The sequence below is a fragment of the Lacerta agilis genome, chromosome 17 (genome assembly GCF_009819535.1).
Source record: "Lacerta agilis isolate rLacAgi1 chromosome 17, rLacAgi1.pri, whole genome shotgun sequence".
NCBI lineage: Eukaryota > Metazoa > Chordata > Lepidosauria > Squamata > Lacertidae > Lacerta > Lacerta agilis.
Window position 1 is genome coordinate 466683 of NC_046328.1, and position 17272 is coordinate 483954.

The window sequence follows — 17272 nt, forward strand, 5'->3', positions numbered from 1 at the left end:
AACATGAATTTAAAACCTCAAGAATATAAAATCTCAACAACAACAAAAAACTGTTGTTGTTATTGTTTTTAAAAAATAAAACCCCTGAGAAGTATTCAGAATGCAGAGGTCCCCTGAAATAAAATAGTTCTGACCAGGTGTCTGAAACTCTAAGCAATTTCCCCTGTTGAAAAGACATAGCTGGCACTCTTTTTAGAGCAAAGGCAGCCGTTGACCAGAGTCTGTTTTCTTTCCCCAGGAAACACGAGAATATGAAGTATCCATCTAAAGCTGACCTCGTGGAACTCTCCAGACACAGCCTTGATTTCTTCTCCCAGAACCTCCTCAAGTGATAAATGTCCGGTGGAGTTTGGCTGAGAGCTTGACCATGTTGCTCCTCCTTTTGCCACCTTCCTTTCCATCTTGAAGTCTCCAGTTATGTTCCCAGTAGTATCACGGTTGGGCGCTGCACTCAAGATTTGCAGGCTCTGGAGCGAATCCCTGCTCACCAAGGCAACCTCCTGTATGGCTGCATAAAAAAATAACACTGTGGTACATTCGTTGTGTATTGTGAGTTGGGGTTTTCCTTACTGTCTCTGAAAAATGAAGCTGCTTCTGGTCCCTGAACAAGCTGGGCAACGCCAGGTCCAGCAATTTGCCAGGAGGACAGTGGGCAGAGGGATCTCTTCTCATGGAAGCCACTGCCCCCCCCCTCCTGAACTTGGTGCTGTGTTTTCCTCTGTTTGAGCTGCTGGAAGAGAAAGAGGTGGCAACTTGTAGAGGAGCTTGGAAAGCCACTGGTGACTGCCTGAAGAGCAACAGTGACCAAATGACGAAAACCATGTGTTGAAATCTCGTCCCATTTTTGTCTTGAATCATGGATGTGAACCTGTGTAAAATGACCAGCTAGGGGATGGTTCGGCTAAGGAGGGAATAGAAAAATGTCTCTGGAAGCTGGACAGCAGATTGGTGAATTACTCCCAGCTGGTCTTACCTACCTTTAAAGAATTCTGTGACTACTGCTTAAGTCTGCTGTCTGCCAACTTTTACTGTACCTCAGGGCAAAAATGGCAGTTCCAGGCTCTTTGGACATGTTTTGCTTCATGTTGTAGTGTTTCTGCTGCACACATTGGAGCCAACAACATAAGAAAACGTGGGTCTTTTGGCTCCCTGAAAGGCATGTGAAGGAATGGTGTGTGAGTGTGTGGGTGTGTATTGGATTAGTGGCTTCTGAATATGGAGGAAGAAAATGCTGCATCCAGTCTTTTTTGTCTGGAATATGACAGGAAGCAGGCAGGTGATCATACTGGCAACTGTTTGGTTCCCCAAGATCTTCAGTTCCCAAAGCAGGGTATAGCAAAAGCCCCATCATTCATACAAGGTTCCTGTTCAATACATCATGTTTGTGCACGAGAAACATTGCAATGCTGAATCATCAAGATTTTGCACTGTTGGGCCTTATTTTTAAAAAGCCACCAGGAACAACTGCTTTAGGTGAGCTAGATCAGTAGAAAGGAGTGGTCTGCAAAACATCACTTGCCTTGGGGCACAGGACAAATGCACCCCGATTCCCCTCCCCACCAACTCCCTGTCTGCTTTCACACCAGAAGGCCCTGCAGTGTGGACTGCCTTTGCTCCTGGACGATTGTGCAAAGAAAGCAAACTCAAATCTGCAGCCTTTCCATAGGAACATGAAGGTGGGAAGAGCACTATTTGGACTGCAGAGAAACTCTGCCCCTTTTGCCGCCCCTTCCTGCCTCCATCCAGCCTGTCCCCCTCTCAAACCATCCCTGTTATTAATGGGTAACTGGAGAGGCAGCTGATGCCCCTCTTGGCATCGGCATCTTTGTAAAAATGGTGAAATTGTAACCATGGCAATGTTTTTTAAACGTCTGTTTTAGTTTAGAAACCTGGTTTGTGCGTCTCTGCAGTTGTCAAGAGTAAGGCGTTCGGGGCTATTTAGTAATTTACTTTTTCCTCCCCCCCAAAAAAAAAAAAATTACAGGAAAAAAGAAGAATGTGTATTTGTAATTTGCAGTGGTAAGAGGAGGGAGGGGGGAAGTGCCAAAAAAGAAAAATTGTACCCAGATTCCTGTTTCCATTCTTACAGGTCTCTTTTTATAAAATTGTTGGGATTAAATATTTTTAAGTTAAAACTTCCATGGGAGGTGGCAGAACTTAGTGTAAGTCACATTAATAGAAATTGTACTGCTCTGTTTTTTAATGGTGAAGGCAACAAGTTGTCAGAGTTTGGGAGCACAGAGGACGCTGCTGCAAGATGGCCTGGGTGGCAGCGCCATGGGCTCCCAGATGGATTTCTGACTGGCAGGTGCCAACTGCAGCCAAGGTCTCCCTGCACACACCTAAGGCATAGTTAACCCAGCACTGCAGTTCCTTACTGCATGGGACCCAAATTGTGTGAACTTCTTTCTGTGGCATTGGGAATACGACAAAATCTGCCTGCTCAGTTCATCCACACATCCAGACTGGATTTCTGCCCATTTTTTTGACAATGGCCCCATTTCCATAGTCTCCAACTGCCCTGAAAATGTCGAGACCGTAACGAAAACCCCCAAGGCATCATTAGGCTTCTCATTCTGTCATGCAGTCCTGGATTCCCATCTTTCAGGTATGCTAACCGGAAATAGCTTCACGCTGGGGGAAGCGGGGGAGGGGGGAGAGTTGTCAACCCAGACTGCTTCCTCCTCCTCCTCCTTTGCTTCGGCTCCTGGGAATCAGAGAAGGCAGGGTGGGGGGAAGAGGGAAGAGTCTTGCCCTGGGTCTGAGTGGGGGAACCAGGCAGGCAGGGCAGCTGGGCAGCCGGTGGAGGAGGAGCAGCAGTAGTGGGAAGCAGGCTGTGACTCTCCAGCCTGTCGGCCCCCAGCCATCCATCTAGCCGGAGAAAGTGATCTCCAGCCTGAAGAGATCATGAGGGGGGGGGGAAACATCTTCACATGAAGAAAAGCCCCTGTACCCCTGGCAGTGATGCTGATGCAGAAGAGAATGTCCCTAAGGCTGGAGGGCAGGTGGTTCCTGTTCTCGCAGGAAGCTGCATTCCATCATTGCAGGGGCTTAGTAAAAGGCTTTGCAATAATTTCTTGCTTGGCCTAGTGGCTCATGAAGAATGGGACGATGCTCATAGCTGCTGTCTCCCCTCTCCCCTTTCCATGCAAGGCACTGTCTGGAGATCACAAGGACATAAGAACCACCTTGCTGACTTAGGAGTAAGTTCATCCAGTTTTCAACAGCAGCCAAGCAAGCACAATTCACAAGAAGAGCCTCTGTCCTGTTTGTGTCCCCTGGCACCTGAGGTAGGGTCCCTCTAAAGAGGGAGGCTCCATTCTTAGCTGCCATGCATAATGGCTACACGTAGTTCAATCTTTCCTCTTTCTAAATGGATTGAGGAGGTGGGCTGTACATTTCCACAAGCAAGAGCCACAGGAGGCATTTAAGGCTTCTTCCCAAGCTGTTTCTCTTGGGATGCCCTGTGCAACTTAAGTTGGAGAACCAGGGGCAAGTAGGAATGGGGTTGCAGACCAGGGGTCACAGAGTTGCTGTATTTCAGGTCATTGGGCTCAAATCAGACTTCTGGATCCCTCTCAAGAGAGGATTCAAAACTATTTCATCTCTTTGACAAATTGTTTGTGTTTTCCCCAAAGTGTGCCTATCCAATCCTCTGAAATCATGCTAGACCTTCTCTGAGCTTTGCCCCTCCTGGCAGGGGAAGTTAGTTCATTTCACTGCAATCCACTTCAGTTTTCTTATGACTTGCTCACACACTTTGTCTGCACCCAAAACACCCCACAAACAGGATGGTTTTTCTTTCCCCCCTTGCGCACCCACAGTCACATCCTAGCAACGGTAGTGCACTGTGCTAGGTGCTGCATGGTTTTTAATGACAGTTTTACAGATACAACACAGGCCACCTGAATAAAGCTTGCAGACCCAGGGGCGTTCTTAGCCCCTTGGCTGCTGGGGGCGGGAAGCCAAGAGACACCCCTGGGGGGCGGGGCGTGCATGCGTCATGATGTCATGACGCATGCGACGCCCCGCCCCCGGGGGTGCCGGGCGGCGGATTCAGGAGTCTTTGCGCGCTGCAAAGACTCCTGAAGAAGCCTCCGCCCGGCGGCAGCTCCCCTTCTTGCCGCGGCTGCTCGTGCCTGCGGGAGCAGCCGCTGCAAGAAGGGGTGCCGGGCGGCGGATTCAGGAGTCTTTGCGGGCCGCAAAGACTCCTAAATCTGCCGCCCGGGCTCCCTTGGCGCAGCGCAAGTCGGGGCAGGGAGAGGGACGGGCCATCTCGCTGGCCCGCCCCTTGCTTCCATGCCGAGCTGCGCCGCTGCAAGGGGGGGCTATTTTCGGCGCTGCTGGGGCGGAGCCGCAGGGGCGGCCAGCGAGGGGGGGTGACACCCCTCCTCGCTGGCCGCCCCTGCGGCTCCCCCCCCCCGGCAGTGCCGAAAATAACCTAATTTTTTTTTTAATTAAAAAAATTTTTTTTAAAGCCCAGTGGGCGGGGCTGGCCCCCTGATGTGTCACCCCAACAGGGGTGCTGCCCGGGGGCCCCCGCCCCCTCCGCCCCCCCTGCGACGCCCCTGTGCAGACCACTGGTGGTCAGCTTATGGCCAGAGATGTAATAGTAAATTTGGAAGTGCAGGATCTCATCATGACACACACATCAACCACACCCCCAGAAGTGACTGAACACATGACTGCCTTCCTCCTGTGCACAGTGACCAGAGAGCTCCATCAAACTCGGTGATGCTGACCTGACCTCTGGCTGCAGAAAAACACCATGAGCTATTGCAAAAGGCCGCCTTCAGCCAACCAAAATGCAAAATTCAGCTTTTAAGTAGAAATGTAAACAACCTAGCAAAATAAGTACTATTATTAATAATAATAAACACTCATTTCCACCTCTTTTATATGCCAGAACAAGGAGGAGCCATCAACTGCCCTGGCTGGTGCTCTGGCAGAGGACATATTTGCTCCTGCTCTCAAAAAAAGAATCCCTGGAGCTGCAGTCCGCTTCCACTGCCCTTAGGGGAGAGGAGATGCCTCTGGGAACTCCAGGGGCTGCTGAAACCTTGCAAGTCTTGCCTGTGGCAGCAGCTCCCTGCCCTTCAGTTGCTCTGCACCAGAACATAGAATCATAGGTCATCTTTTTCAAAATCCAAATTCCGTGTCTAGGAAAATACCAGCAACCCCCGTTTACTCAAATAAACCACAGTTTTTCACTTAGTTAGACCTAATTAATTCAGAATTAATTCATTTGATAGTGGACTTTCCTTCCCTGGTGGTTTTTAAACTGAGGTTGGATGGCCACCTGCCATGGATGCAGGACTGTCTTAAGCTTATTTGGCGCCATGGTACAAGGATCCCTCTGGTGCCCCCCACCCCCATGTTTCCCTCCGGGCGGGCAGTAGCTGAAGGGTGACTCCTCCGGCAGGGACGAGGCTCCGGGTACAGCGCGGCGTAGCGGAGGTGGATGAGGGCGGCGAGCTGATGCCGGGAGGTGCCGCATCCAGCCTCCGCCTCTTCCCTGGCGCCCTCCAGAATTTGGCGCCGTGGTGCCCCGCGCCACTAGCCTCTATGGCTAAGACGCCCCTGCATGGATGCCTTAGCTGAGATTCCTGCATTGCAGAGGGTTGGGCCAGATGACTCTTGGGTCCCTTCCAGCTCTACAATTCTGGGCTTCTATTATCAGTCACTTCCTTCAGGACTCTGCTGGGAGGATCACTGGCTATGGTACTGAAATCTGTTTGACTCATCTTCTTTTTGGCCTGAAACCTGGGGGCTGCTGACCACCCCATTGCTTGGGCCATCACCTCCCTGCCTTGGAGGGCAACCCCCATGGACCAGGGGTTGCGTACTGGAGCACATCTTCACTGGTGCAGTTGTGCCTGATGTGCTGGGGAGGTGGGGGGGGCTGGATGCTGCCTTGCCATCAAACTCAGCCAAAGAGGCCATAAACCTCCAAGGCTGTGCCACAATCACAGGCTAAAAGGCTCCTTTCTCAATTGCCACACATCCCTTTAGCCCAGCTAGCATGGAAGTAGAGGTTCTGTGTGGTTGTGTTACCTAGAGACATCCTTCCCGATGGCCAAGATCCTTCTTGTCTACGCACAAGTAAGTTCCATTCAACCAAGTTTCCTCCCTGGCAATTTCAAATAACTGTTTATGACTTGCGCACATGCACGCACGCACGCACACACACACCCCACTGATGCCACCAGGGGGATTTAGTGAGTATTTATCCTGTGAATACCCTCCCTCAGTCATGAAAAGGTAAGGCGAACTTGCAGGCTCAGGCCAGTGGCCCCATCTGGTCCTTAATCCTGTTCTCAGCCTGGCCAGCCAGATGCCTCCATGGGAAGCCTGCAAGCAGGATCAGGGCCTAAGAGCCTTCTCCCCGTCTGTTTTCCAGCAACTGCAATTCAGAGGTATAATGGCAGGTATAATAATGTTGTTGTTGTTGTTTTAAATATCAAATGAGCACTATTCACTCCTTTACCCCCAAATCTAGATTCTACAGGATGAGATATTCTTGGTGGCTGCACCCTCCACAGCCACCAGATGGCATCAGGCACTCGGTTTTGGAGCATGTCAATTGCAGCCTGAGGGGGGGGTCCCAATCCCCATGCTGTCACCGCAGCCCCCCCCCCCCAAGTGGACATAGTTGGAGCTCTTCCCCAGTTGTGATAAACTAAGACAGCACAGGCTACGGGTTGCCAGCATGCCACAATTAGTCCACTTGACCCTTTGAGTGTTAGTGGAGAACTCTTATCAGGAGCTGTGGAGAGAATTTAGAAGATCCCTTTTCTCTGGACACCAACTTGTCTCATCTTCAGCCAGGCTACTTGCTGGGTAGGGAACCCTGACTGCTGGAAGGTGTTGCTTCCCTTCTTTCCCTAGCATCTGACTCCTCTGATTTTGCAGGGGGAGGGGGAAGAGAGATTTGCTGCACCTAATGAATTTCTGCCTGTCACACAGTTGAATAGAAGTGCACCAATAGTCCCAGAGAGAGCTTCTCTTAGCATGTGCAGAAAGACCCTTCCCACCTACCACTGAATAACTATATGCAACCTCTACAGATCTAGGATCAGGAAATGTGGCAGATGGCACCACTCCCCAGTGGGCTTCAGGCCCCACACCCATTTCCCCCACTAGAAACTAGGCTGCTGCGAAGCTTGGGAGGAGGGGTGTCGAAGTTCCCCACCTTGGGGAAGGCAAAGGCATCCGGAGGCTCTGCGGCTTCTTTGCTGGGATTCAATGTTGCTAGAGGGAGAGAAAAGGGCCTTCCCGAACAAGCCCCTTTTCTAATTACCCTTAATCCTCTTCCTAACTCCCAAGGGACAAGAGGAAATAAATTGCATTTTTCCTCTCTCAGTCTTTCTCTTTCCCTGCCTCCACCACCCAGAAGCATAGGGAGCTGTGCCTGGCAGGTTGAAATCTCTCTCTCTTGCTCTCTTGAGTGCATGCACACATCCTCTGCTGTCCATGACGTGGGCATCCAAGGAAGCAGACTGCTGGAAGATTAGGGACACGGAAAGAAAAGTCCCTCTTCATGCAGCGCAGAGTCAAACCAGGCAACGTGCTGAGGAGGCAGTGATGTCCACCAACTGCGATGGCTTTGAAAGAGGACTGGGGAAATCTATGATTCTAGCTAAGGCTATCAATGGCCCTGCTCTGCCTGCGCAGTCAGAGACAGTGATGCTTCTGAATCCCAGTTGCTGGAAAGCGCTGGAGGGCAGAGGGCTCTGGCCCTCAAATCCTGCTTGCAGGTTTCCCACAATGAACACCTGGTTGGCCACTGTAAGAGCAGCAGGCTGGACTAGATGGGGCCCCCTTAGGCCTGATTTACCAAACGCTTCTCATGTTCTTAATGACAAGCATCTCAGAACTCAGTGAATTAGGCTGAGGCCCCGGACACCAAAGGCAGCAGCCATCACCCGCTGTTTGTCCCACCCCTACCCAGACCCACAAGAAATCTGGGGCTCAGAGGCATATTGCCCCTGCATGTTGGGCCCAGCATTTTCTCTGTGGCTGTTTCTCTGTGGCCTGTGGTCATACCCTGAATTCAACAGCCCACAGTCCGCTGGAAGCTGCTGTGAGGGGCTGGCAAGCAAAGCCCAAAGGCAGGTGGCTGGTTCAGTGCTGTGTCTCCTACATCTGGAACCCCGTGTCCCAGCCTTCCCCCGTGGGTCTGTGCTGAGTTGTAGTGCAAAAGATCTGGAGGCCACCTGGGTTGGGAGAGGGCTCTCATTTGGCTACAGAAAGATCTCTCAGCTGTGGATTTGTCTCCCCTGTTTCCAGAAGCCACCTGAGGGCATGAGGCCTGAAGAAGGAGCATCTCTTGCTCTGCCAAGCTGCCCGCTCCTTCAGGCATTCAGTAGAAGCTCCCATGCTCTGCTGGCAAGGAGGTGGAAGTGGACCTCCCTTTAGCTGTAACCACTGGACTCCTCCGGGGCATCTTCTGGGCACCAGGCATTTTAAAATGTTTATGCTGGTCAGTTTACGTTCTGTGGTTTTGGCTGCCTCTTCTTTTCTGTTGAGTAGCGGGAAAGACGGATGAAGACACAGCTCTTAAAACAACCAGCTCTTTATTTCAGCTCTGAGTCTCCTAGACTGAACAGTAACTTGCAAAAGTAACAAACTCCCTCTAGCTACCCAATCCATGAATGGCACACTCAATCCTTCATTTGCATGTTGGGGACCTGAGTGAGAACTGCAGCCACGGTGGCCAGAATGAGTACTGCAGTTAAACTTAATACATAACATTTTCCTTTGACGATGGTTTTGTTTGATTGTGCTTGGTTGTGTTGTGATTTGCTGTGGCAGCTCCCAAATAGTAGCATTTTTCCTTATGGGGTATCCAAGAGCCTGTATAGAGGCCTTAAGTAGATTCCCTATCAGTAGGAGAAAATAACAGAGGCCAACCAGAGAATATTGAGAAGCAAAGCAGCTAGTAAGCATGATCTTTATTAAACTGTTGCAAAAGGGTCCCCCCACTTCCCCCACACAGGGAGGGAGGAGAAAAACCTCGAACAATGGTGTGTAAGCCCTTATATAGACTTTTGAAATTGCCCAAGACCATCCCCCAAAACATCATACATACATCACTGAAAGAGATGGTGTCCCCCCCCCCGCAGAAATCCTGTTTGTCAGGATACCTGATAATGGCCTCTGATTGTTCTACCAGGGCAGCCTGGCCATTCTTTTGTGATGGTAAATGCTCAGTTCCTGAGTCCAGGTCATAGACTTACCCTATCCATACACATATAACCCCTTAAGACAGGGTTTGCAAGCAAAGAGACAATGGGGAGGTTCCCCCCATTTGCCTCCCTTACTGCAGAGGAATAATTGAGGTCACTGGGGAAGTCAAAATGACGTCAGGATTGCTCTCCTGTACTATTTTAAGAGAGCCAGTGTGGTGTAGTGGTTAAGAGCGGTAGACTCGTTATCTGGGGAACCGGGTTCGCGTCTCCACTCTTCCACATGCAGCTGCTGGGTGACCTTGGGCTAGTTACACTTCTCTGAAGTCTCTCAGCCCCACTCACCTCACAGAGTGTTTGTTGTGGGGGAGGAAGGGAAAGGAGAATGTTAGCCGCTTTGAGACTCCTTCGGGTAGTGAAAAGCGGGATATCAAATCCAAACTCTTCTTCTTCTTCTATTTTAGACACGTGGTTTATATACTTATGTATGTGTTTGCCTTGTACATTTATGAACATTTATTTTATATTTGGGACCTTAGAATTCTTATAACAGTTTCAGCAAAATAAACAATGCCAGTGAATTTGATGGTGGCATCACGGGAGACCCCAGGAACACATCCAGGCACATATGGCAACCCTGTGGTCCTGAAGTGGGGCTTCCGCTGGGAAGTTCTCCTGGACTGGAGTTGGGGAAGGTGCCAATCCTTGGCAGCATCTCCGGGGAGGGCTGGGAGAGAGAGAGACTTTGGCCAGAAACCCCAACGAACCATTGCTACCAGTCAGTGTAGTAGGCAATACGGACAAATGCTGGTCTGACTCAGAATAAGGCCTCAGGTATAAAATGCCCAGCCCCTTTCGTACCCAGTGCCCCCTTACCCAAGGCTTCCTTTGCTTTCAGCCCAGCACTTGGGGGGGGGGGCAGCCTGAATAGGAGCTTGCAGGAGATAAGGCTGTTTCTCCAGTATTCTTGGGGCAGGGCAGGAGGAAGGCTCCTTGGAGGAAGAAGGCAAATGCATGACCTGCCTAACAAGGGAAGCCAGATCCAGACCCTTTGCTAAGGGAGAACAGCATCCTGCAAAGAGCCCAGCTCCAGAAACCCAGCAACTCACCAAAGCTTGGGTGATCAATGGCAATTCAGAGCTTAATGTCAACCCCAGGACAAACCCTGTGGAGCCTTACCAAAGGGGGATTCCTGACTCAGGAACCCCACAAAGTGGAGTCCCCCGCTTCAGTCAGTCAGTTAGTACCCCACTTGTTTCCCTGATGGGACTCAAGAAAGCTTACAGCTAAAAACATAGAAAGAACAATAATTAAAAAGCAATTAAACATTGATATGATTAAAACTATATACACATATAAAATCTGTTAAACCCATATCAATATTTATATAAAAAAACAAACCCACAGCATTGCACCAGCCCTTTCATTCAAAGCGGTCAGTTCCAAAAGCCTTGGAGCACTGAAGGAAGAAGCCAGTCCGGCTTCTCTCAGGAGGGGGTTCCAAAGCTGCCTGGCAGCTGCTGCTGCCACTGAGAAGGCCCTCTCCTTTGTCCCCACCAAGCAAGCATGCCCGTGAGGGTGGCGTATCTCCCCCACAGATCTCAGAGCCCAGGCAGCGTTGGAACACGGTCTTTCAGATGGCCTGGACTGAGGGCTTTATAAATCATAACCAGCACTCTGAATTGTGCCTGGAAACAGACCGGAAGCCGAGGGAGTCATCTGCTCCCTAAAACCAGCCCCAGTCAACAGTCTGGCTGCAGCTCTTTGAGCCAGTCGGGGTTTCTAAGCACTTTTTGATTTGCTTCACAGAAGAGGGTCCTCTGCGTCTTTACAGCTGTGCCAGACATCCTATGGCTAGTTGCTTCCTCATAAGCCCCATTTCTCAATCCCCGGAGGTAGACCTGCTCCTCTAAAGGCCAGCTGCCATTTCTTCTCCCTGATCTCCCACACATACATCTCTTCCCCCGCCACTAAAACGATCCCACACTCCAGTGCCAGGAAGCTGGATCATGCCACAAGATAACCCTCCTTTTAGACCTATTAAAGGGCAACTGCTGCATGTGGGAAATATGGGCAACTGAGTGCATAGGTCTCTTGTTGATCATATGCGATTGGGGCTCACATAGACCTCAGTTCCAGTGCATTTCCCAGGAGCTGCAGTGGCCTCTTAGCGGTGCTTAAGACCTCCTAAGTACCTTGGGGGTTCGTAGTTTATTCATTTTATTGCATTTCTATGCCACCTTTTTCCTCTACGGGGTGCAGGGAGCTGCTGGACAGTGGAACAGTCTCCTTTACCCTCCGGGTCCCTTCCAACTCTACGGTTCTATGATTTCTGATTTCCCTGCCATAGTTAAACAACCATCCTATCCTTGTCCAACTAACATTATTGAGATCTGATCCAAAATCAGAACAAGCAGGTAAAAGTGTGCTACAGTTTGGCCTGAGATGGAAATGAACCCAAGCAACTCTTTGTGCACAGAAGGGAATTCCACATTCCCATCACTTCCTTCCATGAATCTTGCACCTAGAAACAATTGTTATATGACAGAATACTCACTGTTTTATCTGCTACAACTGAGAATCTCAGGAAATAGCAGGCCTTCACAACAAGAGTGTCTCTCAAACTTTATTACTCTGTGTTCTTGTGGTCCTGGTCTTACCACAAAGAACAAGGTCCTGTGACTCATAACATCCAGTGTTTGTTTGTTTTTTCCAAATAATATTTATTGTATTTTCAAAAAAAGAAAAAGAAAAATAAACCTCTACAAATACACACTAACAACAACAAACAACTAAACACAATAGAAAAAAGAAAAACATCAAAAAAATAAACACAAAAAGAAAAAAAAATACATCATCATACTAAAAATAACTCCATTTTCTTATCATCTTTTGCGGACTTCCTCCTGTTTCCCGTTATTTGCTTCCCTTGAGAATATTACACGTAACTTCCAATTTTAATTTCTCCCACGTTTGTAAATGCTAACAATCTTAAAATTAAAAACTATTTAAATTCATAACTATTAACTGTTAACTATTAGCTATTAACCACTAACATATATTCAAAATCTATTTGTAAAATTTATAATTTCCTAAAATTCTTATTATTTACTTCAACCTATACCTTGACAGCTTATCCTTCTTTTACCAATAAAAATAAACTTTTAAATATTACAATGCTTTTTTAAATACAATTTAAATTTTTCCCATTCTTTCTCCACCACGTCGTCTCTCTGGTTACGGATTCTCCCGGTCATTTCCGCCGGCTCCATATATTCCAGCATCTTCATCTGCCATTGTTCAATAGTAGGTAGCTCTTCCAATTTCCAGTTCTTTGCTATTACAGTACAACTCTTGCTGCTGTTGTGGCATATAATACTAAGTTTCTATCACATTTCAAAATGTCTTTACCTAGAATACCTAATAAAAAGGCTTCCGGTTTTTTCTTAAAGGTGTATCTGAGAATTTTTTTCAACTCATTATAGACTTTTTCCCAAAAGTCCTTCACCTTCGGGCACCCCCACCACATGTGAAAAAATGTTCCGTCGGATTGTTTACATCTCCAGCACTTATTACTTAAACCACGATGCATTTTAGCCAGTTTAACAGGGGTCAAATACCACCTGTAAATCATCTTCATAGTATTTTCTCTTAGTAAACTGCATGCTGTGAATTTGATATTTTGATTCCACAGTCTCTCCCAATCCTCCATCATGATGTTGTGCCCTAGGTCTTTTGCCCATTCAATCATTGCCGATTTCACCAACTCATCTTGTGTATGCCACCCCAGTATCAAATTGTACATTCTGGAAAGATTTTTAATTTTTGGTTCTAATAGTTCTGTCTCCAATTTGGATTTTTCTATCTGAAAACCAACTTTCTTGTCTTCTTTAAATATTTCATTAATCTGATGGTATTGTAACCAGTTTGTAACTTGGTCTTTCAATTGTTCATAACTTTTTAATTTGAAACTCTGTCCTTCTTGTATCAAAATGTCTTTATATTTCGGCCATTGTCAATCCAAGTTTTTACATTTATGTGCTTTAGCTTCCAAAGGTGATAACCATCTGGGTGTTTTGTTTTCTATAAAGACCTTATATTTCATCCAAATTTTATACAGAGAGTTTCTAATTATATGTTTCTTGAAACCACTGTGTACTTTGCATTTGTCGTACCATAAATAAGCATGCCAACCAAAAACATTATCGTGTCCTTCTAAATCTAATACATCAGCATTTTCTAACAAAAACCAATCTTTCAACCAGCAGAAAGCTGCTGCCTCATAATAAATTCTCAAATCTGGCAGGGAGAATCCCCCTCTATTTTTTGCATCTATTAAAATCTTATACTTAATCCATAACATCCAGTGTTTGATATTACATATTGCAGCTTCTGTTCATTCATGCCATCATTTATTGGATTTCTATCCCACCTTCTTCTCCGAAGAGCTCAAGGTGGCAAACACGGTTCTTCCTCTCCCCACAACAACCCTGTGTGGTAGGCACTGAGAGAGGCGGTGACTGGCACCCAAGGTTCATGGCCGACTGGGGATTTGAACCCTGGTCTCCTGGGTCCTAGTCCAACACTGTAACCACTACACCACCATACTTTCCCCCAGTACCTCTTGCATATGACATTAAGCAGCATTTAACAAGGCATGTAAGTCCTTTCCAAGGGAGGCAGGTAGCAGCTCAAAGCCAAAGTCCTTTTAATAAATATTAGGAAAGGGAGATGGGGGCAGAGCTGATCTCACAATCAGGTATCTTTGGGGAGGCCTGACCTCAACTTGCAAGGAGGAGAGCTCACAACTACAGCAGAGCCAACAGTAGCCAAAAAGGATCTTACTCCTGCTGCATTTCAGCTGCCTGACCCACTTTGGCTGCAGATACAACAAAAGCAGCAGGAAGTTTAATCTCCTAGAGGCTTAACTCATTACTCACCAGACTGGAGCTAAAAGCCTTTGGGATGCCAAGCTGGCTGACCCCAGAAGAGCAGTTACAGGTAGGCAGCCCTGGAAACATGCAGGAGGAGGAGCCAGGCTTACAATGGGGTTCCCCATTACAGGGCAAGCGTGCCAGAAGCCCCGCTGGCAGAGGCTACCTGAAGTTGGCAGCTACTGTACCTTGGAAGCAGCTCAGAGCATCCCATGAAAGAGTAACTCCATCTTCATACTTTGTAGAGACTTAAGAGTCCAAAGGTGGCTCGTGCCAGTGGGGATGGAGTTCAGCCTGCTCTCCTGGAAACGTTTGTTCGCTTTACCTGAGAATTGTAGAGTTGGAAGGTCATCTGCTCCAACCCCAAGCAATGCAGAAACCACACTGGAAGAATCCATGAAAGGTGGCTATACAACATCTGCTTTAAAATTTCCCATAAGGAAGAGTCAATCACCTTCTGAGAGAGTCCATTCCACTGTCAAACAGTAGGCCTGCGACCCCCAGGACCTATTCAGAGCCCACTGACTTCTGTGATTAGTCCGGAGTGTGACTTGATTGTACGCAATTATTCAAAGCTCCTATGACCCGCTCATCCAGGCTGGACACTAAGGTCCACCTCGAGGGTCTTATGGTGGCTCTGTCCTGGGAGGAATGAGGCTGCAGGGAACCAGGCACAGGGCCTTCTCCGTGATGGCCCCGCCCTGTGCAATGCCCTCCCCGCGCCTGAAGAAGGCAGCCCGGTAGCGGGAAGCTTTTAACTTGTGATTCTCTTTTTGTAGATGCTGGAAGCCTCGCAGAGTGGCTGAGGCAAGCCATACAGATGGCTGGCGTACAAATCATAAAAGTAGTATGACATTATGGTGAAGATGATCCTTTTAGCCGCGCCGCTCTCCGCCCGCAGCAGGCGGCCCTCTGCACGCGCCCAGAGGCTGGCTCGCCCGCACGGCGCACGGCGGCGGGCGGAGAGCGGCGCGGTCCTCCCGCTGGGGCGGGCGCTGGCTCGGCGGCCCCTCCCGCGCGGCGCCTACGTCGGGCTGCTGGGAGTTGTGGTCCGCGCTGCCGAGCCGCCGCCGCCGCCGGAGAGCCGAGCCGCGCATGGAGCGCCAAGGGCGGCTGGCAGCGTCAGCGGGAAGCGCGGGCGGCAGCAGAGGCAGCGGCAGCAGCAGCAGCAGGTAGGTGGGCCGCTGGGCAGGTGGGCGCCGGAGAGCAGGCGCGTCTCCCTCCGTGGCCCCCCTCGGCCGCGCCAGAGCCGAGCGCTCTGGTATGGGCGGCGGGCGCGGCCAGCAAGAGCGTCGCCTGCCTCCGCGAAGAGCGCGTGGCCCCGATCCCGCCCGCCTGGGGACGCGAAGGCGGCGCTCTGCACATGCTCGAAGGCGGTCCCTTTCGCTCGATCTTGGGCTGTTTGGGCCTCGGGAGGCGCCGGCGTCGGGGCAGGCAAGCGACCGACCCTGTAGCGTTGCGAGCCAGAGCCCCCCGGGGCCAAGTGGGGGGGAGGACTCCCGTGCCGAGCCATTGGGGCCCTCAGGAGCTTTCACGCCTGGTGCCCCGGGGAGGCTGCGGGGATGCTCGGCTTGGCCGTACGAGGGGCCACGCGGCCGTGAAGAAGGGCAGGCCAGCCTGAGCGGGCCAGCGACTCACAGCCGAGCCCCTCCTGAGCCCCTCTCCTTCAGGACTCTGATTACACGGCAGGGCAGGAAAGTACTCCGCACATGCTCTGGAGGCCCTCTTTAAACGTGTTCTGGGCTGATCAGCCGTTGCAACTGAACCGGACTTCTAGAGAATATGGACAGGAGCTGATGGCGGGGCAGCGGGGGAGGTGCTTTGAGTTGCTCCTCTTAAACTCCTCTGCTCATGCTCAGGAGTACCCGCTGCATAGTGACTTCCTGGCATTCCAAGGCTCCACAGGACAGGAGAAGTGGGGAGGAGGACCTCCAGGCACCCCATCCTCTGCCCCCAAGTGCTCCAGGCAGCCCAGGCCCCCTGACTGGGATCCTTGGGCAATTGCTTTGGCTTGGCTGCTCTCCAGTGCATCTCCATCTGCTTCACCCCAGCTTATCATCTTGGGAGGTTTCCCTCCTTGCCTGCCAAGAGATTCCTTGAGAGCAGGGGAGGGCTCTCCCCCCACCCCAATATTCTTGCTTCAGTACAGTGTTGGCACACACACACACACACACACACACACCCCTTCTGTGCGTGACACTTTTCCTGCTGCTTCTGCACCTCCGTCCTTACATAACATCTTTTCCTGCCTAGGAGTTTCTCCACTTGCCGCTTTGGAATGTGCAGTACAAGTGCAGTTTGGAAATGGATCCTCTCCTCTCCCCATGCTTTCCTGTTGCCCTCAATTCCAAACTGACAGGGCTGTTCATGCAAACAAGCTGAAAGCAGCCTGAGCAGGTCCTGGGCACGTCCAGATTGGAGGCAGGAAATCCAGGCGGCGTTTGCTTCCTGCATGTGAAATGCCCTCATAAACTGCTTTGCTGCTGTGTCACAGTATTTGCTGCCCGCCCACCAATCCACTTCCATTTGCCATGTGGCAGCGCTGGCCCCTGGTTGGTGTCCACGGCCCCCAGAGCCTTTCAGCACCAGTACCAGGCCTGGGCTCCAAGGTGGGCCAGTCAGAGGCAGGAAAGAAAGGGCTCTGGGTCTTGCCAGAGGACCCTACACTCCGGAGGCTGCAGCAATCTCAGCCTGAGCAGAAGGTGAGCCCAGCTCTGGCTCACTTTCCTTTGGGGCATCAGGGTTTGTTGTAGCATGGAGATGGAGACCAAGTTAATTAAATTTAGGGGGCAGGGGAGCAAAGTAATGGGGTGCAGGTGTCTCCCAACAACGAGGAAGCTTTTTATTGCCTGTTTGGTTGGATTGGGTGAGTTGCCTTACTTCCTTGGGGTGCTCTGGGGCTCATTCTGGAACTTCACCAAGTGCCTGGAGCCTGGGCATCCAGAACACGGTCAGGCAAGTAGCCTTTGGGGGTCTCCCAAGTCTGAGGACCATCGCTTGGGGCTTGAGTTGAAGAAATGCTGGGGTGGTGGGCTCTCGTGTCCTGCGTTTTGCTCTCATTGAGGCTGCTCCCCAAACCCCCTGTTTAAATGGAGCAGTGGAAGGGTATCAGCAGAACAAGTGCTCTCTGCTCAGGACAGTGTCCTGGGT

General features: G+C 50.1%; 1 protein-coding gene across 1 annotated transcript in view; it reads left to right on the forward strand.

Annotated features, from left to right (window-relative positions):
• Positions 1–1888, forward strand: part of SEZ6L (seizure related 6 homolog like) — a 107449-nt gene extending 105561 nt beyond the window's left edge. Inside the window, 1 exon segment of the mRNA XM_033174601.1 lies at positions 239–1888. Coding sequence (XP_033030492.1) covers positions 239–268 — 30 coding nt within the window. The 3' untranslated portion in view covers positions 269–1888.
• Positions 1889–17272: the final 15384 nt, after the last annotated feature.